Source organism: Vipera ursinii (genome assembly GCF_947247035.1).
Source record: "Vipera ursinii genome assembly, chromosome: 3".
Taxonomy (NCBI): domain Eukaryota; kingdom Metazoa; phylum Chordata; class Lepidosauria; order Squamata; family Viperidae; genus Vipera; species Vipera ursinii.
In genome coordinates this window covers 146,820,965-146,844,946 of record NC_139516.1, presented here as the reverse complement: position 1 = coordinate 146,844,946, position 23,982 = coordinate 146,820,965, and the positions used below count along the sequence as shown (strand labels likewise).

General features: G+C 41.2%; 1 protein-coding gene across 1 annotated transcript in view; it reads right to left on the bottom strand.

The window, feature by feature from the left end:
• The window catches only part of PHACTR1 (phosphatase and actin regulator 1), a gene marked incomplete at its 5' end in the record, with an annotated part of 241,744 nt that overhangs the window by 81,418 nt on the left and 136,344 nt on the right, over positions 1-23,982 (bottom strand). Inside the window, one exon of the mRNA XM_083357580.1 lies at positions 10,136-10,300. Coding sequence (XP_083213706.1) covers positions 10,136-10,300 — 165 coding nt within the window. The remainder of the gene's footprint in view (positions 1-10,135; positions 10,301-23,982) is intronic.

The window sequence follows — 23,982 nt, the reverse complement described above, 5'->3', positions numbered from 1 at the left end:
AGGGTATCAAACTGCTGGCCTGCAGGCCGGAAGCATCATAGCGAAACCGCGCCCACCCCATTGCCGGCAATGGGAAAAAAGTCACGATACGTCATGACATGTCACGTGACATTGCGAGTTTGACACCCCTGATCTAAGGCTTTATTTGCAACAATATTTGATTTTGCTCGGACAAATTGTGGTGAGATTCTTGACTTAATGTATTTGTAGGAAACCAACAGGCACAGGATTAATTTCCCCAGACTCTCCAAATAACAATTCTTTCAACTAGAGAATAGTTCTCACCAGTGCTTTTTTTGTAAAAGAAAAAGGTGCCGGAACTCACACATGTCATACAATCCGCCTTGCCTATCCTACAAGATTCCATCCAAAAAAGGTGCCGGAACTCCGTTCTGAGCGTTTTATGACAAAAACAGCCCTGGTTCTCACGCTGCAATATGTGGTAAAAAAATGTTTTGGGGCTTTCCTTAAGAAATCCTTAAGGAAAACCATGGAAATCAGTATAAGTAGAGTCTAGTCATATTATGGTATACAGCACTTTCATTAAGTAGTAATAAGTATCACTATGTCTATTTTCAGTGGATTTCTCCCTCATCTTTTCCCAAGTACCTGCAAATATTCATACAATGATTCATAGGCAATCATGAGTTTTTCTAAATTCCGTCTACATTTTCTTGTGATAGGGCAACCTTTTAATCAGCTGGTATGGACCTTAATGTTAATATTGGCAAGATTAATGAAAGACAAGTAAACATGGAAAAATTCAACAAGCTGACTCTAACCAACCCTTTTATATTGGAGGAAATTGTGTATAATTGAAAAGAAGAGGACATGATGGTCAATATATGGGAACTCATAACTCCATGAAGCCATGTTATTGGGTTCATGATATCTAAGACATTTGGAGGCCACCAAGTTGGCAAAGGTTGATGCAAACTAATTTGAAAAGTATACTTGCCTGCATAGCCATATCACCCCATACACGCTGCATCCTTAAATCATCAGATAAGCACTCAGAGGACACTCAAAACTAATAGATAACTTTAAAAGGTGCTGCATAAAAGGTATTTTTTTTAGCTATTTACAATAGCAATTATATACTGCTTCTTCTCTTGAAGAAGCAAGGTGGGATACTTAAGGATTTCTCCTCACTTTATCTCCATAAAAAAGTTTCTGAGGGTCCTTGGTGCTCTCTGAGCTTGGTTGTTTTCTTGCAGACATTTCATTACCAAACTAAATAACATCATCAGTGCTAGCAGGGAGAAGGGATTGCTCTCAATTCTATAATATTCTGGTGGTTTGCTCTATCAATGTAGGTGGGAATGGTCTGGACGTTTCCTTGGCTGGGCTGTTTATTGTTAGCTTGCTTGGAATATTGTTTGCTTCTTGATTGATGGTTTTGTGAGTTAGGTTTTGCTGAAAGAAAACAGCTGGCCAAAAATTACTAGTAAGTTCTGTAATAAGGCGGAGCTCTGTAAAATACAGATCTCCACATTGAGTTATATTCCTATGGGAAGAATGTCTCAAGGCTCAAATTTCCTTTTGTTTCTCATTTCCTACCACCTGCTGCCATACTGTGCTGTGAGGTCTAATCCTTTTATGGCAGAGATGTGAAGTGATTATTGGATTAGGCTTAGTTTCAGTGAGGACAGAGGGAGAGTTCATTGTTAATATTTAACATATTTTAAATTATGGGTCTGAATCAAGTAGATTATGACCTATGAGAACAAAAAACGCAGCGCTGTTACACTTATCAGAGACTTGATACTAGCTAGGCCTTTTTTGGTTGAGTGTACATTCAAGGAGACACTCAGCATGTACAAAATGCTTCTAAAACATTGAACACCTTCAGTAGAAAAATGGATCTGGAGGATTTTCTTGATTAAATAGAGGAATCTTTCACGTAGGAAGGCCCAGGTAAACATCATAGAAAAATAGGTTCTTTTCAGAACATTCTCATGATACAAGTTAAAAAAAACATTGTGTAACATTTAACATTTTATTACAAAAAGTGAAACTTGTCCAAGAACGCAATGGGTTTTAGTTTCAACTCTCTTCACTGCATAAATAAAGCAGTTAATACTGTGCACCAATGTGTAGATCAGTGTTTGTCAACCTTAGCAATTCTAAGAGGCATGGACTTCAACTTCCAGAATTCCCCTGCCAGCCATCAGCAGCAAAACCTATTTCTGAGTAGACTTAGATAGCATAGGGTTAGACAAGGATTTCAAATTTCAGTTCCAAATTCTGAAAAAATAAAAAAATCTCAGTCACTTTATTTTGTGGCTGATTGCATTAGTAGATATTTGGCACTGAGTTTTAGATGAGGGACGCGGTGGCTCAGTGGGTTAGGACGCTGAGCTTGTCGATCAGAAGGTCGGCAGTTTGGCGGGTCGAATCCCGAGTACTGCGTAACAGAGTGAGCGCCTATTACTCGTCCCAGCTTCTGCCAACCTAGCAGTTCGAAAGCACGTAAAAATGCAAGTAGAAAAATAGGGACCACTACGGTGGGAAGGTAACAGCATTGCGTGCGCCTTTGGCATCTAGTCATGCCGGCCACATGACCGTGGAATCATCCTCAGACAAGCGCTGGCTCTTCGGCTTTGAAACGGAGATGAGCACCAGCCCCTAGAGTTGGAAATGACTAGCACGCATGTGCGGGGGAACCTTTACCTTTACCTTTTTACCTTGTTTAGATGGCTGCAAATATTTTCAGTGTGACAGCTGCAACTGACACACATTTATCTTATTCAGGAGAAACATTTTTTTTAAATTGCATCTGCAGTCCCAGGAACACCATTATTGCTACTTTTGATGACAGATCCTTTGAAATGTGACTCATTCCACCAATTATGATAGAGAAAACGGAGAGAATCACTTTTATTTTGCCTATTACAGCTTTATATCCTGTTTATATAAAGTCCCTCCTTCCAAATGAACTTCACACTGTTTTTCTTCTTCTTTGGTAGAGGAAAATACCATTTTAGAATGGCACTATGAAATTGCAGTTTGAAGCCGTTGTACATAATCTTTATAGCAGCTGGAAGTGTAATTAGCATAAAATCCAAATGGCCTCATTAAACATTTCTTTCCTGTAAGTATTGATACATAGAAGGATCCCCCCCACAAATGTGTCATTAAAGCAAAAGCATGAGTGTGAGTACATTCTTAAAAAGCCTTTTCAAATCCAGTAAGTCAAAGTTTGCTTCTTAATGGTTATAAATTTGCAGTTAAGCAAGTTTTTAAGAGGTTGAAAAAGATTCAGCTGTAGAGAAGCTTAATAAACATCTCCTTTCATTGGACGCCCATATTATCAAAGTCTCATAAAAAAAAATAGACAATTGCAACAACTAATGTCAATTTAGGATTAGGTAAGAACTACTTCTATCATAGTAGAAATCTACCAAATAATATTTACATATTATTCTTTTGGTCAGAAAGTTTATATTTGTGCATTGGAAAAATATATTCATTAACACCAGTCAGCCTTTGTATTCAGAAAGTGGAGTTCATATAGTTAGGATCCGCTTTTTCTATTCCAACATTCTGACAATATTCCTGTCCCAGGTCAGGAACCCCAACACTGTAGTGCTGAGTAGTGTACCAATATTATTTAATTTAATTTAATTTATTAATATTTCTATACCGCCCTTCTCCCGAAGGACTCAGGGCGGTGTACAGGGCAAGAATAAAACATAAAGTTACAAAAATTAAAAAGTTATTAAATACATGCCCATAAAAAAAACAATAAATACATTAATAAAACCCCCAATAAAATGATAATAAAAACCCCAGCAATCCCACCCTCAGGCCAGGCCGGCTTGTTCGAACAGGTATGTTTTCAGATCGCGGCGAAAGGAGCGAAGATCCGGCGCTGTCCGGAGCTCAACCGGTAACTGGTTCCATAGCTCCAGAGCGCCCACAGAGAAAGATCTCCCCCTGGGGGCCACCAATCTACATTCTCTGACCGGTGGCACCCTGAGGAGTCCCTCTCTGTGGGAACGCACAGGGCGAAGGGAAGTTGACGCCGGCAGCAGGTGTTCCCTAAGGTACTCCGGACCCCTGCCATGTAGGGCTTTAAATACCATAACTAGTACCTTGAATCTCACCCGGAAGACAACTGGCAGCCAATGCAGCTCACAGAGCAGAGGTGTGACATGGGAGTATCGGGAAACTCCCAACACAACTCTCGCGGCTGCATTCTGTGCCAGTTGGAGCTTCCGGGTGGTCCTCAAGGGCAGCCCCATGTAGAGAGCGTTGCAGTAGTCTAGTCGTGAGGTCACGAGCGTGTGAGTGACCGTGCATAGATCATCCCGGCTTAGATAGGGCCGCAACTGGCGCACCAGGCGAACCTGGGCGAAAGCCCCCCTAGTCACAGCTCCTATATGGTCTTCCAGGGTGAGCCGTGAATCTAGGAGGACTCCCAAGTTGCGAGCCCTATCTACGGGGGGTAATAATTTGCCCCCCATAACGAGAGGTGGAATGTCCGAATAAACCCGGGATGAAGGTATGCAAAGCCACTCGGTCTTGTCGGGGTTGAGTTGAAGTCTGTTCCTCCCCAATTAGCGTGAACCCAGAGAATGGGATTTTAAGCTATGGTTTATGTTTAAAGTTTGGCATGAACCCAACTGCGGTGGCTCTTCAACTCATTCATCTCATTAGGTCACACTCTATACAAACCTTAGCTTTGAATCTGTAATACAAGGATAAAATATTGCAGCAAGTCTTCAACTTGCAAACATTTGTTTAGTGACCATTCAAAGTTACAACAGCACTGAAAAAAGTGACTTACGAATGGTACTTGTACCTACAACTATCGCCGTGTTATGTGATCAAAACTCAGGCACATGACAACTGGCACGTATCGACGATAGCTGCAGTGTCCTGAGGTCATGTGACCACCACTTGCAATCTCCCCAGCCTGCTTCCAACAAGGAAAACCAATGGGGGAAGCTACATTTGCTTAAAGGCCACATGATTCACCGATACAGTGATTCACTTGACTGTGGCAAAAAAGCTCATGAAATTGGACATGACTCCCTTAACAACTGTCTTCCTTAGCAACAGAAACTGTGGGTTGCAAGTTGAGAACTACCTATAATTGCTAGATGTACTTTGGAATTGTCTGTTGAATTTAAGTACTATGAGTGGCAAGAAGTTGAGGTGATGGACTAGATTAGGCAAGTGCCTTCTGCTAATTATTACTTCATACGCCTCCTCCAAAGGGCGGGGGAAAAAAAAATCCCATTGAGAATATGAATGAAGAAGTAGAAGGTACTGGACAATCCCTAAGACCAGACATGTCAAACACAAGGCCCGGGGGACGGATCCGGCCCGCGAAGTGGTTTCATGTGGCCCCCGAAGCCATCCTGGAAACAGTGAGGGAACGGCCCCCACTGCCTTGGTTCTGGCCCAGAGACCCTCCTTCTGCCAGAGACCCTCAGATCTGTCCCACTCCTGCCCAGGCCCCCATAGGCACCCTTGATGTGAACGATGTAGAACTGGCCACGCCCACCCAGTAGGCCACACCCACCCAGGCCACACCCACCCGGCCCCTTGAGGGCAACCGCAATGCTGATGCAGCCCTCAATGAAATTGAGTTTGACACCCCTGCCTAAGACCCCTATTTTACAGAGAAAAGCCACCGGCAATGTTGCGCTCTTCTGTTGATCATCAGGTTAACAATATTCTCAATGACCCTGGGGAGAAATTATGATGCCGCCTTCATAATTAAAAAGCAGCCCATCAAATCCTAGGATGTGTTGCAGGAAATAACACTACGGATATATTTTCATCAGACGAGAACAAGGCCAAGTGTTTTCAGTGTTCTACAAATCTGTCCACCACCTGCTCTCTTGTCTTCATTCCCAAAGGAACGCAGGCTTCGTGGCCCTGAGTAGGATAGCAGAAAGTTCAGTACATAAGTAGAATTGGGGTGCTTGCATAATTAAAGGATCTGAAAAAAAAAATCTCCCCCTTGAGGGTTTTGACTGTTCAAATACTGTGCTTGAAGTGATGAAGTGTCTGAATAAGCTCTAGATTGCTCTCTCTCTCTTTGATTTAAAGGTACAGTATTGCTTTGTTGTCAGCAAAAACTTGAAAGAAAAATAAGGAGGTTTGTTCCAAAAAGATTTTTTAGCAGTCACTAGAATATGATTACATATACATGACGACTTTGCTCTAAGTCCTCGACTTATAACAGTTCATTTAGTGATCATTCAAAGTTACAAGGGCACTGAGAAAAGGGACTTATGGCAGTTTTTCAGTGATAACCAAAATTTTGGTTGTTAAGTGAATTTTGCCCACTTTATGACCTTTCTTGCCACAGTTATTTATTTATTTATTTATTCATTCAATTTATATACCGCCCTTCTCCCGTAGGACTCAGGGCGGTTCACAAGATTTTTAAAAAAATAGATACGACAATTACAAAACTTAAAATCAATTAAAAAGAATTATATAGACCTTGCAATAAAACCCCAGTTAAGAAACAGTTAAAATTCCAATTAATATGCTCAGACCAGGCCAGAGAGCTCGAAGAGCCAGGTCTTCAGGTCCCAGCGGAATGAGCGAAGGTCAGGGGCAGTCCTAAGCTCTACAGGCAGCTGGTTCCAAAGGGCAGGCGCACCCACAGAGAAGGCCCTCCCCCTGAGCATTGTCCGCCGGCAATCTTTTACCGGCGGCACCCTGAGAAGACCCTCCCTGTGGGAGCGCACAGGACAAAGGGAGCTTGATGCCGGCAGCAGGTGTTCCCTCAGATATCCCGGACCCAAGCCATTTAGGGCTTTATAGGTCATCACCAGCACCTTGAATCTCACCCGGAGGGCAACCGGAAGCCAATGCAGTTCGCGGAGCAGAGGTGTTACATGGGAGTTGTTAAGTGAATCATTGCAGTTGTGGAGTTAGTAACATAGTTGTTAAGTGAACCTGGCTTCCCCATTGACTTTACTTATCAGAAGTCTGCAAAAGGTGGATCGCACGACCCAGGGACAACTGCAACCGTCATAAATATGAGTCAGTTGCCAATCATCTAAATTTTGATCACATTAGCACGGGAATGCTGCAACAGTCATGAGTGTGAAAAACGGTCATAAGTCACTTTTTTCAGTGCCGTTGTAACTTTGAATGGTCACTAAATGCACTACTGTAAATCATGGGCTACCTATAGTCTCGCTTTTTTTCAACAGCCAGTTATAACAATAGCAATAGTGCTTATACTTATATACTGCCCGATAGTGCTTTATAGCACTCTCTGGACAATTTATAATGTCAGCATATTGCCCCGGACAATCTGATTGCTCATTTTACGTACCTCAGAAGAATGCAAGACTGAGTCAACCTTGAGTCTTGTTAGGATCGAACTCCAGGCTGTGGGCAGAGTTTGCCTGCAATATTGCATTCTAACCATTGTGCCACTTGGTTTCCTCCTATGTAAGCTCATCACCATTCACATTCAGCTGCTCCCTAACTTTGGCCTTGGGTCATTACATTTATTTATTTATTTATTTTATTTATTTATTTTTGGGACTTATATGCCGCCCTATCTCCCAAAGGACTCAGGGCGGCTTACAACAATAAAAAACAACAATACAAAAATTAAAAATGAATTAAATAACAGCCCCAAAATAAATTAACTACAATTAAAAATTAAAACATATTTAAAAACCCATCATCAATCCAGGTCAGCCTGATGGAAGAGAAAAGTTTTAAGGTCGCAGCGAAAGGACCGGAGGTCCGGGGCCATCCGAAGCTCAAGGGGAAGCTGGTTCCAAAGGGCTGGTGCTCCCACAGAGAAGGCCCTCCCCCTGGGGGTTGCCAGCCGACATTGTCTGGCCGACGGCACCCTGAGGAGGCCCTCTCTGTGTGAGCGCATTGGGCGATGGGAAGTCGTCCCCGGTAGCAGACGGTCCTGCAAGTATTTATCTAATTGCCCCGATAGAACAGTTCCAGTTACAAACTGGTACAAAATCTTCAAGGCCACATTTCCCACCACTCTTTCCTTTTTCCCTTGCCTCTTCATCTGGTCCAAAAATTCTGCTATTACTTGAAAGCTTGCACCCTTGTTTTAGGCAACAGAATGGTGAAGACTAGTTGCTGGGACGAAAGAGCAAGGAAATTTCCTCAAAGCCTTCTCTTTGGTCACTAAGGGAAATAGGATGCTTGAATAAACAGACATTTTCTCAGATCCAGGAGGGCTCTTACTCTAAATTTAAGACATTTTAATTGGAACTCATAAATTAATTACCTCGATATTCTCTTTAGCTTCCTGAATGAGTTTCCTATCTCTCTCGTCCAAATGAACATTGGGAATTAACACCCACCACCTTGGCTAGTCTATAGAAAAACACTTTTAGCACAATACGTTGAGCAATTTAAAGAGAAAAGTAACAAGGGTTGATTTCCGGAAGCAAAGAATGGTAACTGGCTCCTTAAAAGCAAATACTAAGAGACACATTGGATGTATTACAGTTTTGAGAATCTGGTCAAGATAAATCTTATATATTACAGGAAGCAACAATAAAGAAGGAAAATTGAGAGGAAACTGATGAAACTGTATGCCAACAAAGCAGCTATATAGACTGTGACTTGTTGGTGAGTAAAGACATGTCATGGAGAAAGATGGATTCTAACACCACAGTGTGCTCACCTGCTTCTGTGTAAAAAGTGGAATATATTGTGATGCATTTCCACTCCATAAAAGAAATGTGCCTGTTCAGGCCATAGACCAGGGTTAGGCAACTATAGCAACTTATGACTTGGGGACAGTGGTGGGATTCAGCCAGTTTGCATCAGTTCGGCAGAATTGGTAGCTATTTTTTTTTGGTGCCCAGGCCCAGAATTGACTTCCAGAAGTGGCATTGTTCTGTACCAGCCTGCTACCAGCCCTGCAGAAAAGGCAGGGACAACCCCTTTATAAACGGCAAGAGGCTGGAATTAAGCCTGCCAAATTTATTAACATAAAACAGAGCAAAACAAGACACCAACCATGAAACAGGAGCTATGAAACAGGAACTATTCAAGCGGTTGCCTTCAGCAAACCAGCCCTCCCACGCATTCCCCTTTTATACAGTTCAGGGCGTGGCTTCTCTCTGCCTCCTTCCGAGATGCCCCATTGCCTTCCTCTGTTTACTCCTGATTGACTGCCTCCTGCGTCGGGCGTCCTTGAACAGGGCCAGCTGTGGGTCATCTTCATCCACGCTGTCAGGCTCACACAGCTGGGTCTCCGTCGTGACCAGGTGGGAGGGGCCTGGCTGAGGGCTCTCATCAGCAAGCTCTTCAACCCCCTCAGCAAGCTCTTCAACACCCCCTCCTCCTCTGAGTCGTCCGACCCAACAGCCGAACCCACAGGCTGACCCTGAATCACAACAGGCATCTACACGGAGAACCGGTTGTTCACATATTTAAATCCCACCACTGCTTGTGGAATTCAATTCTAGGAATTCTTGAGCCAGCATTGAATTCTGGGAGTTGAAGTCCACATGTTGTAAAATTGCCATAGTTGCCCACCCACACCATGGACTAACAAGGCATTTAACCTGGAGCAAAGCAGTAGAGCAGGGGTGTCAAGCTCAATTTCATTGAGGGCCACATCAGCATTGTGGTTGCCCTCAGGGGGCCAGGTGGGTATGGCCAGGGTGGGTATGGCCTACTGGGTGGCGTGGCTAGAGTGCGTATGGCCTACTGGTTGGGCATGGCCAGCTCTACATTGTTCGCATCAAGGGTGCCTATGGGGGCCTGGGCAGGAGTGGGACAGATCTGAGGGTCTCTGGCAGAAGGAGGGTCTCTGGGCCAGGGCCAAGGCAGTGGGGGCCGTTCCCTCACTGTTTCCAGGATGGCTTCGCGGGCCGCATGAAACCACTTCGCGGGCCGGATCTGGCCTCCGGGCCTTGTTTTTGACATGTCTGCAGTAGAGGGAAAAGTGTTAAGGAACTTTTGTTTTTGTTTTTTTTCTGTTTCCACCTAAGCACTTCTACTGCTACTCTGTAAATTACTACCAATCACCCAAACATTTTATAGCTGTTGAGACAATTGTAGCATAGCAATTCTATTTCACTTTTGGGTGGGTGGGGGAACAAATATTGATCAAAACAAACATTAATCCAATTTGGTGCTGAAAAGAGGTTTTGCAACTTACCTGCTGATGTGTGCTTGAACTTTTCACTCTTCTTCTTCCTCCATTTCCATGGCTTGAAAAGTCTTCCTAGATTGGCAAACTTACTTCTCCTCCTGATGGGAGGGGTGTGTGTCCCTGGAACCAATGAGTCCGAACGCATTGCAGCCAGTCTCTCCACTTCCTCAGCTGGGTTTTCAAAAAAGAAAAAGAAAAGGAGAAAAGAGAGGAAGGGCAGCTCAGTAAAGCAAGATAGGCCATATTTATCCATGTTGAAGCCACATTTGGAAAGTGCTACCAAAGTACATATTAATTTGCAGCACTTTGCAACAAATAGTCACCAATAATCCGGGAAGAAGATCCCAGAGACGTCCGAGAGAACTTTCCCTTCTGGATTGTGAAAGGAAGTTTAAGAAGATTCGGTAGCAATTTGTTTCCTATTTATCTTTAAAAATGCATGGGAGGATCAAAAGAGATCAGTAGCACTGGATGACACAAGCTAGAGCTGAGGACGTTGCCTACCACTCCTATAACATGCATTGTCCAAAGATTATGCTGATGCTGTGCGAGTCTTGGAATCCAGCTTCTTTAAGGAAGGGTTGAAGATGCAGTTTGTATGGCCTTATAAATGATATTCCCCTTCCTCCATTTCATTTAAGGAGGCCTAAATATCTGAGATGTTGAAGACTGTAAAGATTCTACAGGTTCTGCATGTTATTGCTCAAATTCTTAATTAAATGTCAGTGCTCAATGTTTGACAGTGACTTTGGTACATACATTATAGAGTATACCTCCTTTAATCCACCATCCTGAGCAATCTGCCTTCCCTAAAAATTTGACAAGTCTCGAATATGATTGATTGATATTTCTATTTTTATTCAGAAATATGAGGCAATCAAAGCACATTATGGATATAGAGGTGGCTGAAGCTAAGTTTGTTTCACCATTATGAATCTTTTTAGCAAGATTTACTGTCATTCAAATCAACTAGGATAATTCCTTCAATGATTTGAAAGTGGTCTGTGGTTAAAGGGTGAGTTACTTGATGTTTGAATAAATATCTTGCAATAAATACTCAAAGAAAATACTGCTGTATTTGTAGATGAGAACATTTATGTAACATGTAAATCACAAATACTCAGTATCAATTACTGACAAAACCCAGGAATTAAAATTAGAAATGATAGTAAAATATTTATGATGAAAACCAAATAAAAGGCACACAGAATAATCTGCAACTATCCTGATATTATCAAAATCATTAACACAAATTATCACATGAGAACAGTAAATAGAAAGTCAGTGAAACATGCAATTAAAATACAGAAAACAAAATACAGAAAAACACATGACAGCAATAAAAACAGACAGCAAATAAGCTGTTGTGCAAGAAAGGTAAATAAGCTAAAGAAAAATAAATTTGCGTTTTTTTGTTAAAACATAATACAGACTAGGCACTAGGGCAGGGGTAGGCAAAATCGGCTCTTTTATGACACATGGACTTCAACTCCCAGAATTCCTGAGTCACCTATGCTGACTCAGGAATTCTGGGAGTTGAAGTCCATGCGTCATAAAAGAGCCGAGGTTGCCTACCCCTGCACTAGGGCAACTGAAGGGAATTCAAAAGTGCTAGTATAGACACCAAATTGCCTGTTTCAGATTGGCACTGATATAAACAAACAGATGGTTAAAACTCCTCAGGAGTACACGGGGAAAGATAAATAATTGTAGAAATGAATTTTCTTCAAGATAGACACTGTGTACTTCAAGGGATTCCCATGTCAATAACTTTCAGGTGTTTTAAGCAGACTGATAAATAATTTGGGAAGAACAGCCCCCTACAAAGAAAATAGTTTTCATTTCATTCATTTGCAGCTTCATTTGGGGGTGGTGGTGGTATTGTATATTTAACTTCTACTTTTTATGAAATTTAGAAAATCAAGTTGAAAATTCACTTCGCTGTTTTTATTCGACTCCTCTGATATGGCAGGGGTTTCATTCCTTTTTTTAGTGAATGCTCAATTGTATTTACAACACAAAAGGCAGGTTGGAAAATATTGAGAAACACGTTGATCCTTACTCGTTTCATAAGCTTACACTTTGGGATAACCCTAGTCTGAAAATCACAGGTAAAGTTTTTTGAAGGGAACTCCTGAGTGGATGAAGTTATCAATATTTTAAATCAAAAGTACGGTAAGCATGATCTTTGTCAATTTATATATGGCAGGTTTTCCCCAACTATTAGCAGCAGCAGCAATTAGACAACCTTATAAGAATCTAATAGTGTCTGAAAAGAATCTTTTTTATTATAAGTTAGAAAGTCACAAACAATCAATAATCATAACTGCTGTATGCCAAGAAAAAGCCCTGTCTATAGAAGCAATATTCAAAGTGATTTGTGCCTTTTTTTTCTCTTTTCTGCCTGGGCCTCTTTTCCACAAAAACTAGAGGAAGGTTTTCAGCTGTTCCTTGTTTTTTGCAGTGATCAAATGTGCCCCCATGTTGTTTCCCACTGGTTGTTGGAGAATTAATTCTCAAAATTCAGAATACCTTATGATTTCAAAATTTGGTCCAAATGTCTCAGCTTTATAAAACTCTTGAAATATTACCAATAGTGAAAAACATTTTGGATGATACTACACCAGTTTTTCTATAGACTAGAATATTTTAAAGATAGAAATCAATTATTTGCAAGAATTTTGGAATGCAGACTTGATATATCCTATGTCGACAAACCAGTAATAAGATTATTTGTGTCAAGCGCTGGGCAAATCAGGAGATTCAGGCAGTTTAAATGAGTATAAAGATTTATTGCAAACTGATTAGAATCTGGCCAACTAACAGTCAAGGGAAATGAACGGAGATAAGAAAGGCATTCAAGATGGGCTAGATTTGGATCTCTGGTGGGTGTGCAGGGACTCATGAGTTATGATGAGTTTGACCCCTCCCTCAGGCTCAGCTGGTCATCTCCTACAATCTGATGACATTTAAAATGCTTCTTCCTACTAAACAGATCTTTAGGATATTTAAGATAGAACTAATTCAGCAATATTTTTCCATGTGTATTGGACACTCCAGAGAATGTTTAAAAAGGATTGGTTGTCCACTTCTTTAAGCAAGAAATAGAAAATGATGGAGAGAACACCTCCATATATAATATAGACTTGTCCTATTGTTTTGGTTCAATACAACATGTAACAGTTGGTCCTCAACTTACAACAGTTCATTTAGTGACTGAAGTTACAAGGACACTGAAAAAGTGACATGGCCATTTTCCACACTTACAACCATTGTAGCATTTCCATGATCATGTGATCAAAATTCAGATGCTTGCCACCTGGTTCGTATTTATGACAGATGGTCATAAGTCAAGAACTACCTATTTTGCAAAGCATACGTTATGGTCTAGCAAACTAGGTAGCTGCAACCAACCATGTTGTATTCCATAAATCATAGCTAAGTACATTCACAACCTAGGTGAATCTGACATTTTTTTCTTCTGCATCCACTTCTTTCTCTTTCAGTTCAGAGTACCACAGCCTAAAATGATCAAAGGCCTGGAGACTAAAACATATGAAGAAAGGCTGCAGGAGTTGGGTTTGGCTACTTGAAAGAAAAGAAGAAATAGGGGTGACATGATAGCAGTATTCCAGTATTTGAGGGGCTGCCACAAAGAAGAGGGGGTCAAACTATTCTCCAAAGCACGAGAGGACAAGACAAGAAACAATGGTTAGAAACTGACCAAGGAGAGAAGCAACCTGGAATTAAGGAGAAACTTCCTAATAGTGAGGATAATTAACCAGTAGAACAGTTTACCTCCAGAAATTGTGGGTGCTCCATCACTGGAGATTTTTAAGAAGAGACTAGTCAGTCACTCCAGGAAGGCCTGGAGGAACATTGTCCATAGGGTCGCGATGGGTCGGACACGACTTCGCAACTAACAACAACAACAACAGTCAGTCACTTGTCTGAAATGGTATAGGTTCTCCTGCTCGAGCAGGGAGATGGACTAGAAGACCTCCAAGGTCCCTTTCTGTTCTGTTCTGTTCTATTCTATTCTATTCTATTCTATTCTATTCTATTCTATTCTATTCTATTCTATTCTATTCTATTCTATTCTATTCTATTCTATTCTATTCTATTCTATTCTATTCTATTCTATTCCAATTTGTTCTGAATCAATGGGGATGCTTAAAGCCTCAAGATGAAGCCTCTGCAGTAGGAATGGCGGCAAAATATGGCCCGTATAGTTTGAATAGTTGACTTGCCAGGGTTAGGAGAATCGGAAAGCAGTAATGATCTCTTCTCGTATTCCGTCTTATTTTTACTCCACATTTTGTTTAGCTTTCTTGAAGTGTTGAAGAACACTTTGCGCTTATATGAATCATAAGTAACAGATTTCTATGGGGCTAAATCTGGAACCAACCATGTACTTAAAATAAAGGCTTTTTTTTAAATTAAAAAAAGCACTAAGGCCCTTTTACATAAGCCCCGCCTCAGCTTCATGATACTCATTGCTTATGCTGAATAGAAGTGAGCCAGTTACAATGATTTGGCTGAACAAGAAACTGAGAATTAAACAAAGCTGTTCTAAACCTGCTCAGAATAATGCTGTGATGGATTCCCATTCATGTCCTAGTTCTATAATAAAACCCATCAAAGTAGGTCATGTCCATAACCCCACCTTGCTTGTACTCAGTTACCCAGCGGATAGCAATTATGGCAGCCTGTATACTTTCTCTCTCAGTGGCTCAGCGTTTTTCTTCTCCCACTCAGCTTTAAGGTGGCTACGTTAATTGTGCAGCTACTGCCAAAGAAAGAGCGAACTCTAATAGAGAGAATCTATTATCAAAAAAGAAAAAGAGAAAAGAAAAGAAAATCACCGTTCTGAACAATTCACACTAGGGGCTTAATGGGAACAGCACAAAAGGGGTGTCCTGCCAGTATTTTTAATATAAAATCTGATTCAGAAATGTGAGACCATGTTGTTTGGGAAACCATTCACGTCACAAGGCTGAAATGAATGCCAAGCATATAGCTGGAAAGAGTTGGTACTGCTGAGAAGGAGGGATTTTCTTTTGAATAATTGCACATTTATAATATTTCCCAATGTGAAACTTTCACCTATTTTTTTACCCCCACAATTTATAGAAAGATCAGTTATTGGAAAGAGTTAAAATGGACATAATTGGTAGAATCTTCTGCTAATCTACTAGCCACCTCCCAAAGGCCCCCCCACTGCCCCCATTGCCAAGTCAGTTGGCAGAGCCAGGTTTTCAGGCTTTTTTGCAAGGCCAAGAAGGTGGTGATAGGGCCACATTGTAAGGAGTGGGAACCATGACAGAAAAGCTTGTTCTCCTGGACCCTGCCAGCTACAATTCCTTGGCTGATGGGATGCAGAGCGTATCTCTTTCTGCCAAAGCGACTGGGGCAGGCCAATCCAATTGGGGTGAGGCAGCTCCTCAGATAACCTGCACCCAGGCCATAAAGGGCTTTAAAGGTGATAACCAAACCCTTGAATTTGGATAAGCAAACCAAAAACCAGTGCTGTTTGCACAATAATGGTGTAACCTGGGTCACCCTAGGGCAGGGGTGTCAAACTCAATTTCATTGAGGGCTGCATCAGCATTGCAGTTGCCCTCAAGGGGTTGGGTGGGTGTGGCCTGGGTGGGCATGGCCTACTGGGTGGGCGTGGCTAGAGTGCATATGGCCTACTAGGTGGGCATGGCCAGCTCTACATCGTTCTCATCAAGGGTGCCTATGGGGGCCTGGGCAGGAATGGGACAGATCTGAGGGTCTCTGGCAGAAGGAGGGTCTCTGGGCCAGGGCCGAGGCAGTGGGGGCCTTTCCTTCACTGTTTCCAGGATGGCTTCGCGGGCCACATGAAACCACTTTGTGGGCTGGATCCGGCCCCTGGGCCTTGTGTTTGACATGTCTGCCCTAGGGGCTCCCTAAGACTGTTTGTACTGCATTTTTTGCCAGCTGTGATTCTAAATACTCCTGAAGGATAGCTCCATGTAGACTACATTGCATTGCAATAGTGCAAGGGTGAGATGACCAGGCCGCAGTGGATTCAACTGGTTTGCACCACTTTGGCAGAACCGGTAGCTAATTTGTTGTTGTCCAGGCCCAGAATGGACTCCAGTTGTTCACAAATTTGTATCCCACCACTGCCAGGCCATGAGCGACAGTGTGCAGTGACAATCTAAGAAAGGGCTGGCAAACTGGCAGACAATCTGAAGTTGGGCAAATGCAGAAGGATTCAAGGCAAAAGGAAATACTTCTTTCCTTATAACACAGATTTAAACGAATGAATTATCTGCTGACAGATATAGCCATCTGTAAGGTTTTACACTTAGCCTCACAATTGCCCCAGCATTACTCAGGAATTTAAAAGAGCCAAAGAAACTCCTGTGCCGAGGTTTCAACAAGCAAACAACTTTTATTTTGATCAAAATAGAGTTGGGTGGCCACATCTCTCTTCCTGGCTGGTAGAGAGATGAAGGCAACAACCAGGAAAGATGTCTTCCACCTTTTATACCTTTCCAGAACAAAGAGATCTGGCCTTGGTACTAGGAACCAAAAGGTACAGAAAAATAATTCCTAGATGATGACTCATACACAGCAACCCAGGCTCCACCACAACTCATTTCCCCTCTCCCCTTACCATGCTCTTTTCATGTAAGCAATCACCTATACCTAAAGCATGAAACATTTGCTTTTATATAACCAATTTCCCAAAACTACAAAAAGAACCTACAAAACTGCTTGCCCATAAACAAACAAACACACACATGTATGTATATATATATATATATTATTATTATTACAAAGTATCACTACTAATATCAACCTTAAGCATAATAAAATCCCTTCACATCAATTTGGTTGCATTTTCCCGGAAATGTCAACCATAAGGGCTAATGGCAAAGCTGGCTGAAAACTTTGTGAGTTGAAATCCATATCCAGAAGGTACCAGGCTGAGAAAACTGCCTAATAACATGGACAAATATTATCTTATTTATAGGTTATGAAGTAAGTTTCTATTAGCAATGGATTATGAACAAAATGGACTATACTGTCATTTTTATTTCCATTTATCTTGATAGCGTATAGTTTGAAGCTCTCTCACTATGTAAATTCTTGACTACAGCATCACCAAGAACCAGTTTGTGTGAGTTTAATGCTGAAACATTTAGTTAGAAAAAGGATTAGCAAGGTATCAAGAAGCAAAATTACTCTCTGCAGTTTTGCCTATATAGCTTTCAAGCCATAGCTGGTTATATGAGAGGTGAGCACTGATTGGAACAGATGAATTATAGGCATATGGAAATCCCATACATGGCTGCCCTACTTATAGTAACACCATAGGTCCTTCTTGATCAGAGTTGTTTTCTTTAGCAGGTGGTATCTCTCTGAAGATTCAAATAGAAGTTGTTTTCTAGTGCCGCTCCTTGAGCTTTTTTAATGGAAAACTTGAAGACATACTGTTATACATTTTAAATTCACAGATTCTCTCAACTGACCAATTATCCAGCTGTTACTATACAGCACTACTAGAGACAGATAAGAATTACAATGTAAACATCTGGCAGTATTTGAAGCTGTAGCAGTTCTCAAATTAATGAAAGTTATTACATAAGGGCAGGCCTAAGTTGTGTTGTCATAATCCAACTATGGCCAAACTACTCACAGGCAAGCAAACTAGTTAGTAATAAAGCTTTACTCATAATACTGAGTTTGGCAGCTCCTTTCTCTCCCATCGATCTCTATGGGATTGTTGGTCTAAACAACAATCTGGGTACCAAACAACTTCACTGAGAGCATCAATTCTTTTGGAATAAACACCAGTACTCCTCCTGAACTTCTCATGTGCATATCTACATTACAAGTATGATTAGACACACAAGGAATTTGTCTATGGTGCATAAGCTCTCAGTGTACATGCAAAACAACAAAATAATATTAATCATCATAATAAAGGATAATCAAAATAATGATATCAACAGAGAAGGTAGTGGAACAGATGAGAAGGATAAAAGTAATATAGCCATACAATACCTGTGAACCGCCCTGAGTCCTTCGGGAATAGGGTGGTATATAAATTCAACTAATAAATACTAAATAAATAATACTACACGGGTAATATACTTAGGCATAAGATAAGGTAAAGGTAAAGGTTCCCCCGCACACGCGTGCTAGTCGTTTCCAACTCTAGGGGCCGGTGCTCATCTCCGTTTCAAAGCTGAAGAGCCAGCGCTTGTCTGAGGACGTCTCCGTGGTCATGTGGCTGGCATGACTAGACGCCAAAGGCGCACAGAACGCTGTTACCTTCCCACCGTAGTGGTCCCTATTTTTCTACTTGCATTTTTTACATGCTTTCGAACTGCTAGGTTGGCAGAAGCTGGGACGAGTAACAGGCGCTCACTCTGTTACGCGGCACTCGGGATTCGACCCGCCAAACTGCCGACCATCTGATCGACAAGCTCAGCGTCCTAACCCACTGAGCCACCGCGTCCCTCAGGCATAAGATAGAACTGTGTAAATTAAGTGTTCAGCAGAGTGATGGCATGAGGGGAAAAAACTCTCTGTGTCTAGTTGTTTTGGCATGCAATGCTCTGTAATGGCAACATGTTGCATTTTCATCTTGCATCGAATCTACTACCTTCAACCTTCATTAAATATACTATAGGAGTGTGAGAGAACTTGGTCCCATGTTTAATAGAGCTGAGGGATTTCTAATATAAAAGATGTGGCTCTAATATGATACTGCGGGATTGAAAGATTATCCGTTCAGCATCCTTATTCCAGAGCTTCATCATCGAGTGTGCTTAAAAAAAACAACCCAGCACATGTAAACTCTGAAAGAAGGTTCTGATTTTAGCACCCACTTCACCTATATCTATGTTTTTATTTCTCAGCAATTTCCCCTTATTCAGACAGCAGTAATCTCCAGCTTTCAGTCTATGCTGGGAATCTTTTCCTTTGCACAGTTGATCTAGTGCCCAATAAATCTCTTTGCAATCTTCTCCCTACCTTCAAATTTTTGTACACAGAAACATGCCACTCCCACAGTTTGCTGCTGCTGGTGTAACCTGGCCCTTCTTGTGGAGAAGTAGTATTAGCAAGGAAGTAAAGAAAGCATAAGGGACGTGGTGGCTCAGTGGGTTAGAACGCTGAGCTTGTCGATCAGAAGGTCGGCAGTTTGGTGGGTCGAATCCCGAGTGCCGCATAACAGAGTGAGCACCTGTTACTCGTCCCAGCTTCTGCCAATCTAGCAGTTCGAAAGCACGTAAAAATGCAAGTAGAAAAATAGGGACCACTACGGTGGGAAGGTAACAGCGTTCCATGCGCCTTTGGCGTCTAGTCATGCCGGCCACATGACCACAGAGATGTCCTCGGACAAGCGCTGGCTCTTCAGCTTTGAAACGGAGATGAGCACCAGCCCCTAGACTCGGAAACGACTAGCATGCATGTGCGGGGGAACCTTTACCTTTACCTTTAAAGAAAGCATGCTTTCTCATTGTGACTGGATTCACACCTAGTGCTTGTTGTGACTCAGGGCCAGCCTGTGGGTCCGACAGCCGGCTCCGACGTATCGGAGGACTCAGATGAGGGGGAGGAGGGAGACGAACCGGCTGATGATGGTTTGGAGGCTTTGCAGAGTCCTCAGCCGGGGACCTCTTCTCAGCTGCGTGAGCCCGAGAGTGCGGAGGATGATGACCCACAGCTGGCCCTGTTCAAGGACGCCCGACGCAGGAGGCAGTCGAGCAGGAACAAACAAAGAAAGGCTATGGGACTCCTCGGGAGGAGGCACAGGGAGACCACGCCCTGAGCTCTCTATAAAAGGAGTGTTTGGGGAGGGGCTGGTTGCTGAAAGCAACTTTTCCGCTTGAGAAGACAAGCTCTAGTGTTTTTGTTAACTGCGTAATTAAATCTTGGCAGAAGCCTTTTAGCCTTGGACGCTCTCCAGTCTCTTCTTTCTGATAAGGGGTTTGTTAGAAGAGGGCTGGTTCAGAACAGTGCTAAGGTATATTATATGTTTATCATTTGTTATTGTGAATGCAAAACCAAGAAAGCCATTTTATGGCTTAACATAGCTTAATTTAGCCTGATATTCATACTATGATTTATTTCCCACAGCGGAATAAAAGTTTCCACCATATTTCCCAAAGTTACTTGTGTAAAAGAGCCCAGAATTTCTAAACATTTGTGAAGATTCATTACAAATCTAGTACTTTGAAAAGGGCCCCTTTATATATGAAGAATTCTGCAAAAGATGCTCTGAGATAATTAACAGAGGATGGGATAAAATAAAAAAGATAATGGTTCCATAAAGTCAACCTCGGTTTCTAATGACTACCTATACACAACCATATAGTTTTCTTAGCAAAAATAAGGCAATGGTGTGGCTGTGCTCGAGATACTGATATTGTTGCTATAAAAATAATTGAGGGCACTTGGATTTAGCCATTATCCACAATAGACTAAACTTTCTATTAGGTTGGCAATCCTTGTGTTTCAGAGGAGCAAAAACAGTACTACTGTTTTTCAGATAAGCAACAGAACAATAATAAAGCAGGTAATTGGGTTCTGTCCCATTGTCCCTTTTACATAAGAAACTATAAAAACACATCATATGTTTTAAAATGTATAATAAGAAAGTAAATATGGAAAAATTTGTGGAGCTGGGACTTTAAGATTTTTGGAAAGCACTACTGTCAACAAAAGTGCGTATAGTCAAGGCCATGGTCTTCCCAGTTGCAATGTATGGCAGTGAAAGCTGGACCATAAAAAAGGCTGAGCGCCAAAGAATTGAGGGCTTTGAACTATGGTGCTGGAGAAGACTCCTGCGAGTCCCTTGGACTGCAAGGCGATTAAACCGGTCAGTCCTAGAGGAAATCAACCTGACTGCTCTTTAGAAGGCCAGATCCTGAAGCTGAAACTCAAATACTTTGGCCACCTAATGAGAAGGAAGGACTCACTGGAGAAGAGCCTAATGCTGGGAAAGATTGACGGCAAGAGAAGAAGGGGACGACAGAGAATGAGGTGGCTGGATGGAGTCACTGAAGCAGTAGGTGTGAGCTTAAATGGACTCCAGAAGATGGTAGAGGACAGGAAGGCCTGGAGAAATGTTGTCCATAGGGTTGTGATGGGTCGGACACGACTGCGCAGCTAACAACAACAACAACACTATAACAGAGTGGTGTGTTTTAAACAGTTATCTTTATTGTTTGGACTATCTGACATCAGTTTCCCAGGATTTCAGACACTTGTAGAAGATTTCAAGTATAAGACTGAAGTTGGGAATTCTTGCATGCAAAATAGGTACTGCTTCATTTAGTTATATCAGGGGTCTCCAAACTTGGCGAGTGTAAAACTTGTGGACTTCAACTCCCAGAATTCTCTTGCCAGCCATGTTGTATGATTAATTATAGTTATAATAGTTATAGTTATATATAGTATGATTGTTTTTCATATCAATGGCTCCTTTTGTCTTAGTTAGCTTCAGAAGAAGTGTGGCAACTAAAGTAACACTCCAAACAGGGAGTAGTAGCATTAGCATTAGTTCCTTCATCAACAAAGATTTCATGATATTTTCTCTCAAAAGACTTTTCCAAAATCCATCACAACGATAGCTAGCATTTGGCAAGAAACTACCATTATTACAACAGAAATAGTGTCTTCTCTTTCCTTGGATAGTGATATGGGTATATGGCAAACTATGCTGACTCAGGAATTCTGGGAGTTGAAGTCCATGAGTCATAAAAGAGCCGAGGTTGCCTACTCCTGGTCTAGACCATGCTATCTAGTCACAAAAAGAGCATAGAACTAACAAAAAAATTAACAAGTCTTAGACTGAAGAGCTAATTATTTTTAACCAACTGACGAAACTAGAGTTTACTACTATGAGATATGCAGCCTTGGGTAACTAACGGTCTATTTAGAGTGCCAATCAATTGCACAATATGTCAAACTGTCTTTATCCAGCTAAAAACTGCTAATGAGTACAGTCAACTTAAGACTTGTTTTTATTTGTGAGTTAAGGTCTAAAGCATACGGCTAACAAGCATTGTGACTTCAACGACAGGGCCATACATAGCAATATCTTCTCCTTTTCTCAGATGCTTTGACGAAAAGCAAAGGAAGTTGTGCCATTAATGGTGAACCTCAGTTGGGGAAAAAAGGCTAAACAGATGCATAATAGCATTCCAAATAAGCATAACTGTGGAAGTGTAGCTGTCACATTTTTGCAAGGTGCTGCTTTAGAACAGGGTTTGCATACTAAACATTATTCTTTATCATTTATTTATTCTTTGTTTGGCAGCGGATGTCTAGGACATTAGACATCTAAAAAAGGAGATTTCAAGTATTAGATTGAAGTTGAGATTTCTCCATGTTAAAGAGAAACTCCTTCAATTAGGTACAGTAGGATTATTTTCCATGTCAGTAGCTTATATTGTGTCTAATAATAACTTTTCCAAGGAATTTCTTTGATGAACAATGTATTCTTTTATTGTTACATTTTATTTTCCTTTGTTTTTTGTTTCTGGATTTGTTCTTACAATCTGCAGTCACAAGAATAAACTTACCGTATTACATGTTTATTTCCAATTTTACTGTTTTCAATATATATAAGCATGATTCAGCTGATAATTATCTCTGCATCATACTGGACAAGAATGTTGATCTTTAAGGCCAAAAGAAACAAGCAGGGATTTTTGTTCTCTTAACTTTTAAAAATAATATTCACTCTGCACTATGCACAGAAGGCAGCAACAGAAATAGAATATTTATTAATCCTACGTCAAGCAGTACTGCCCACATGTATCAGGATGTCCTTACAGTCAGTCATAGCAATGTTATAAAAATCTGGAGGCAAAATGGTCCAGAATAAGACTGAACAGCTCTGGTCTTCAATTTCATGAACTGGTTTACCAAAAGCAATTTCTAAAGGCTGCTTATTTGCATTAATAGCGCGCTTATGAATGGCAAATAAAAAAAGAATGGAAAAATAAACTGCAAAATTTTAAACGTATATTCTTGATGACAAACAACTACACTCTGATTATTTTTCCCTTGCCTTTCTTCCCAGAAGTTAGGGCAGCGTATAGTTAACTCTCATTATACCTCTGTAGTTTTTAGACTGAAATAAAAATGGTACAAGGTTAGCCATTAAGGTTCACAGCCAAATGGATATTTGACCATAGGATTTTTTTGCCACTAGTGCAGCAAATTTTCAATAACCAATTTTATTTCCTTACTTGCATAATAAGAACAATTAAAACATGCCATTCTATTCATCTGAAATGGGAAATTGTATTACAGGAAAGAATCTCAGACTTCAACCCAATAAGCAGAATGTACCTTATTAATAAAAATGCATGGACATACACAGGTACTCCTCGACTTATGACCACAATCAAACCCAATAATTTCTGTTCTAAAGTGAGACATTTGTTATGTGAACTTTGCCCCATTTTATGACTTTTCTTGCCATAGTTGTTAAGTGAATCACTGCAGTTGTTCAGTTAATAACAAGGTCGTTAAGTGAATCTGGCTTCCCCATTGACTTTGCTTGTTAGAAAGTCGCAAAAGGGGATCACTGTGGCTGTCACAAATGCGAACCAGTTGCCAAGCATCTGAATTTTGATCAGGTGACCATGGGGGATGCTGCAATGGTTGTAAGTGTGAAAAACGGACATAAGTCTCTCTTTTCAGTGCTATTGTAACTTTGAACATTCACTAAACGAACTGTTGTAAGTCGAGGACTGCCTGTACTGAAAGAGTCTGTAGATAACTAAGGACTACAGCCAACGTGGGTTCTTGTCTGTACCTTCAATGGAACTGATATATTTGCATGCAAGTGT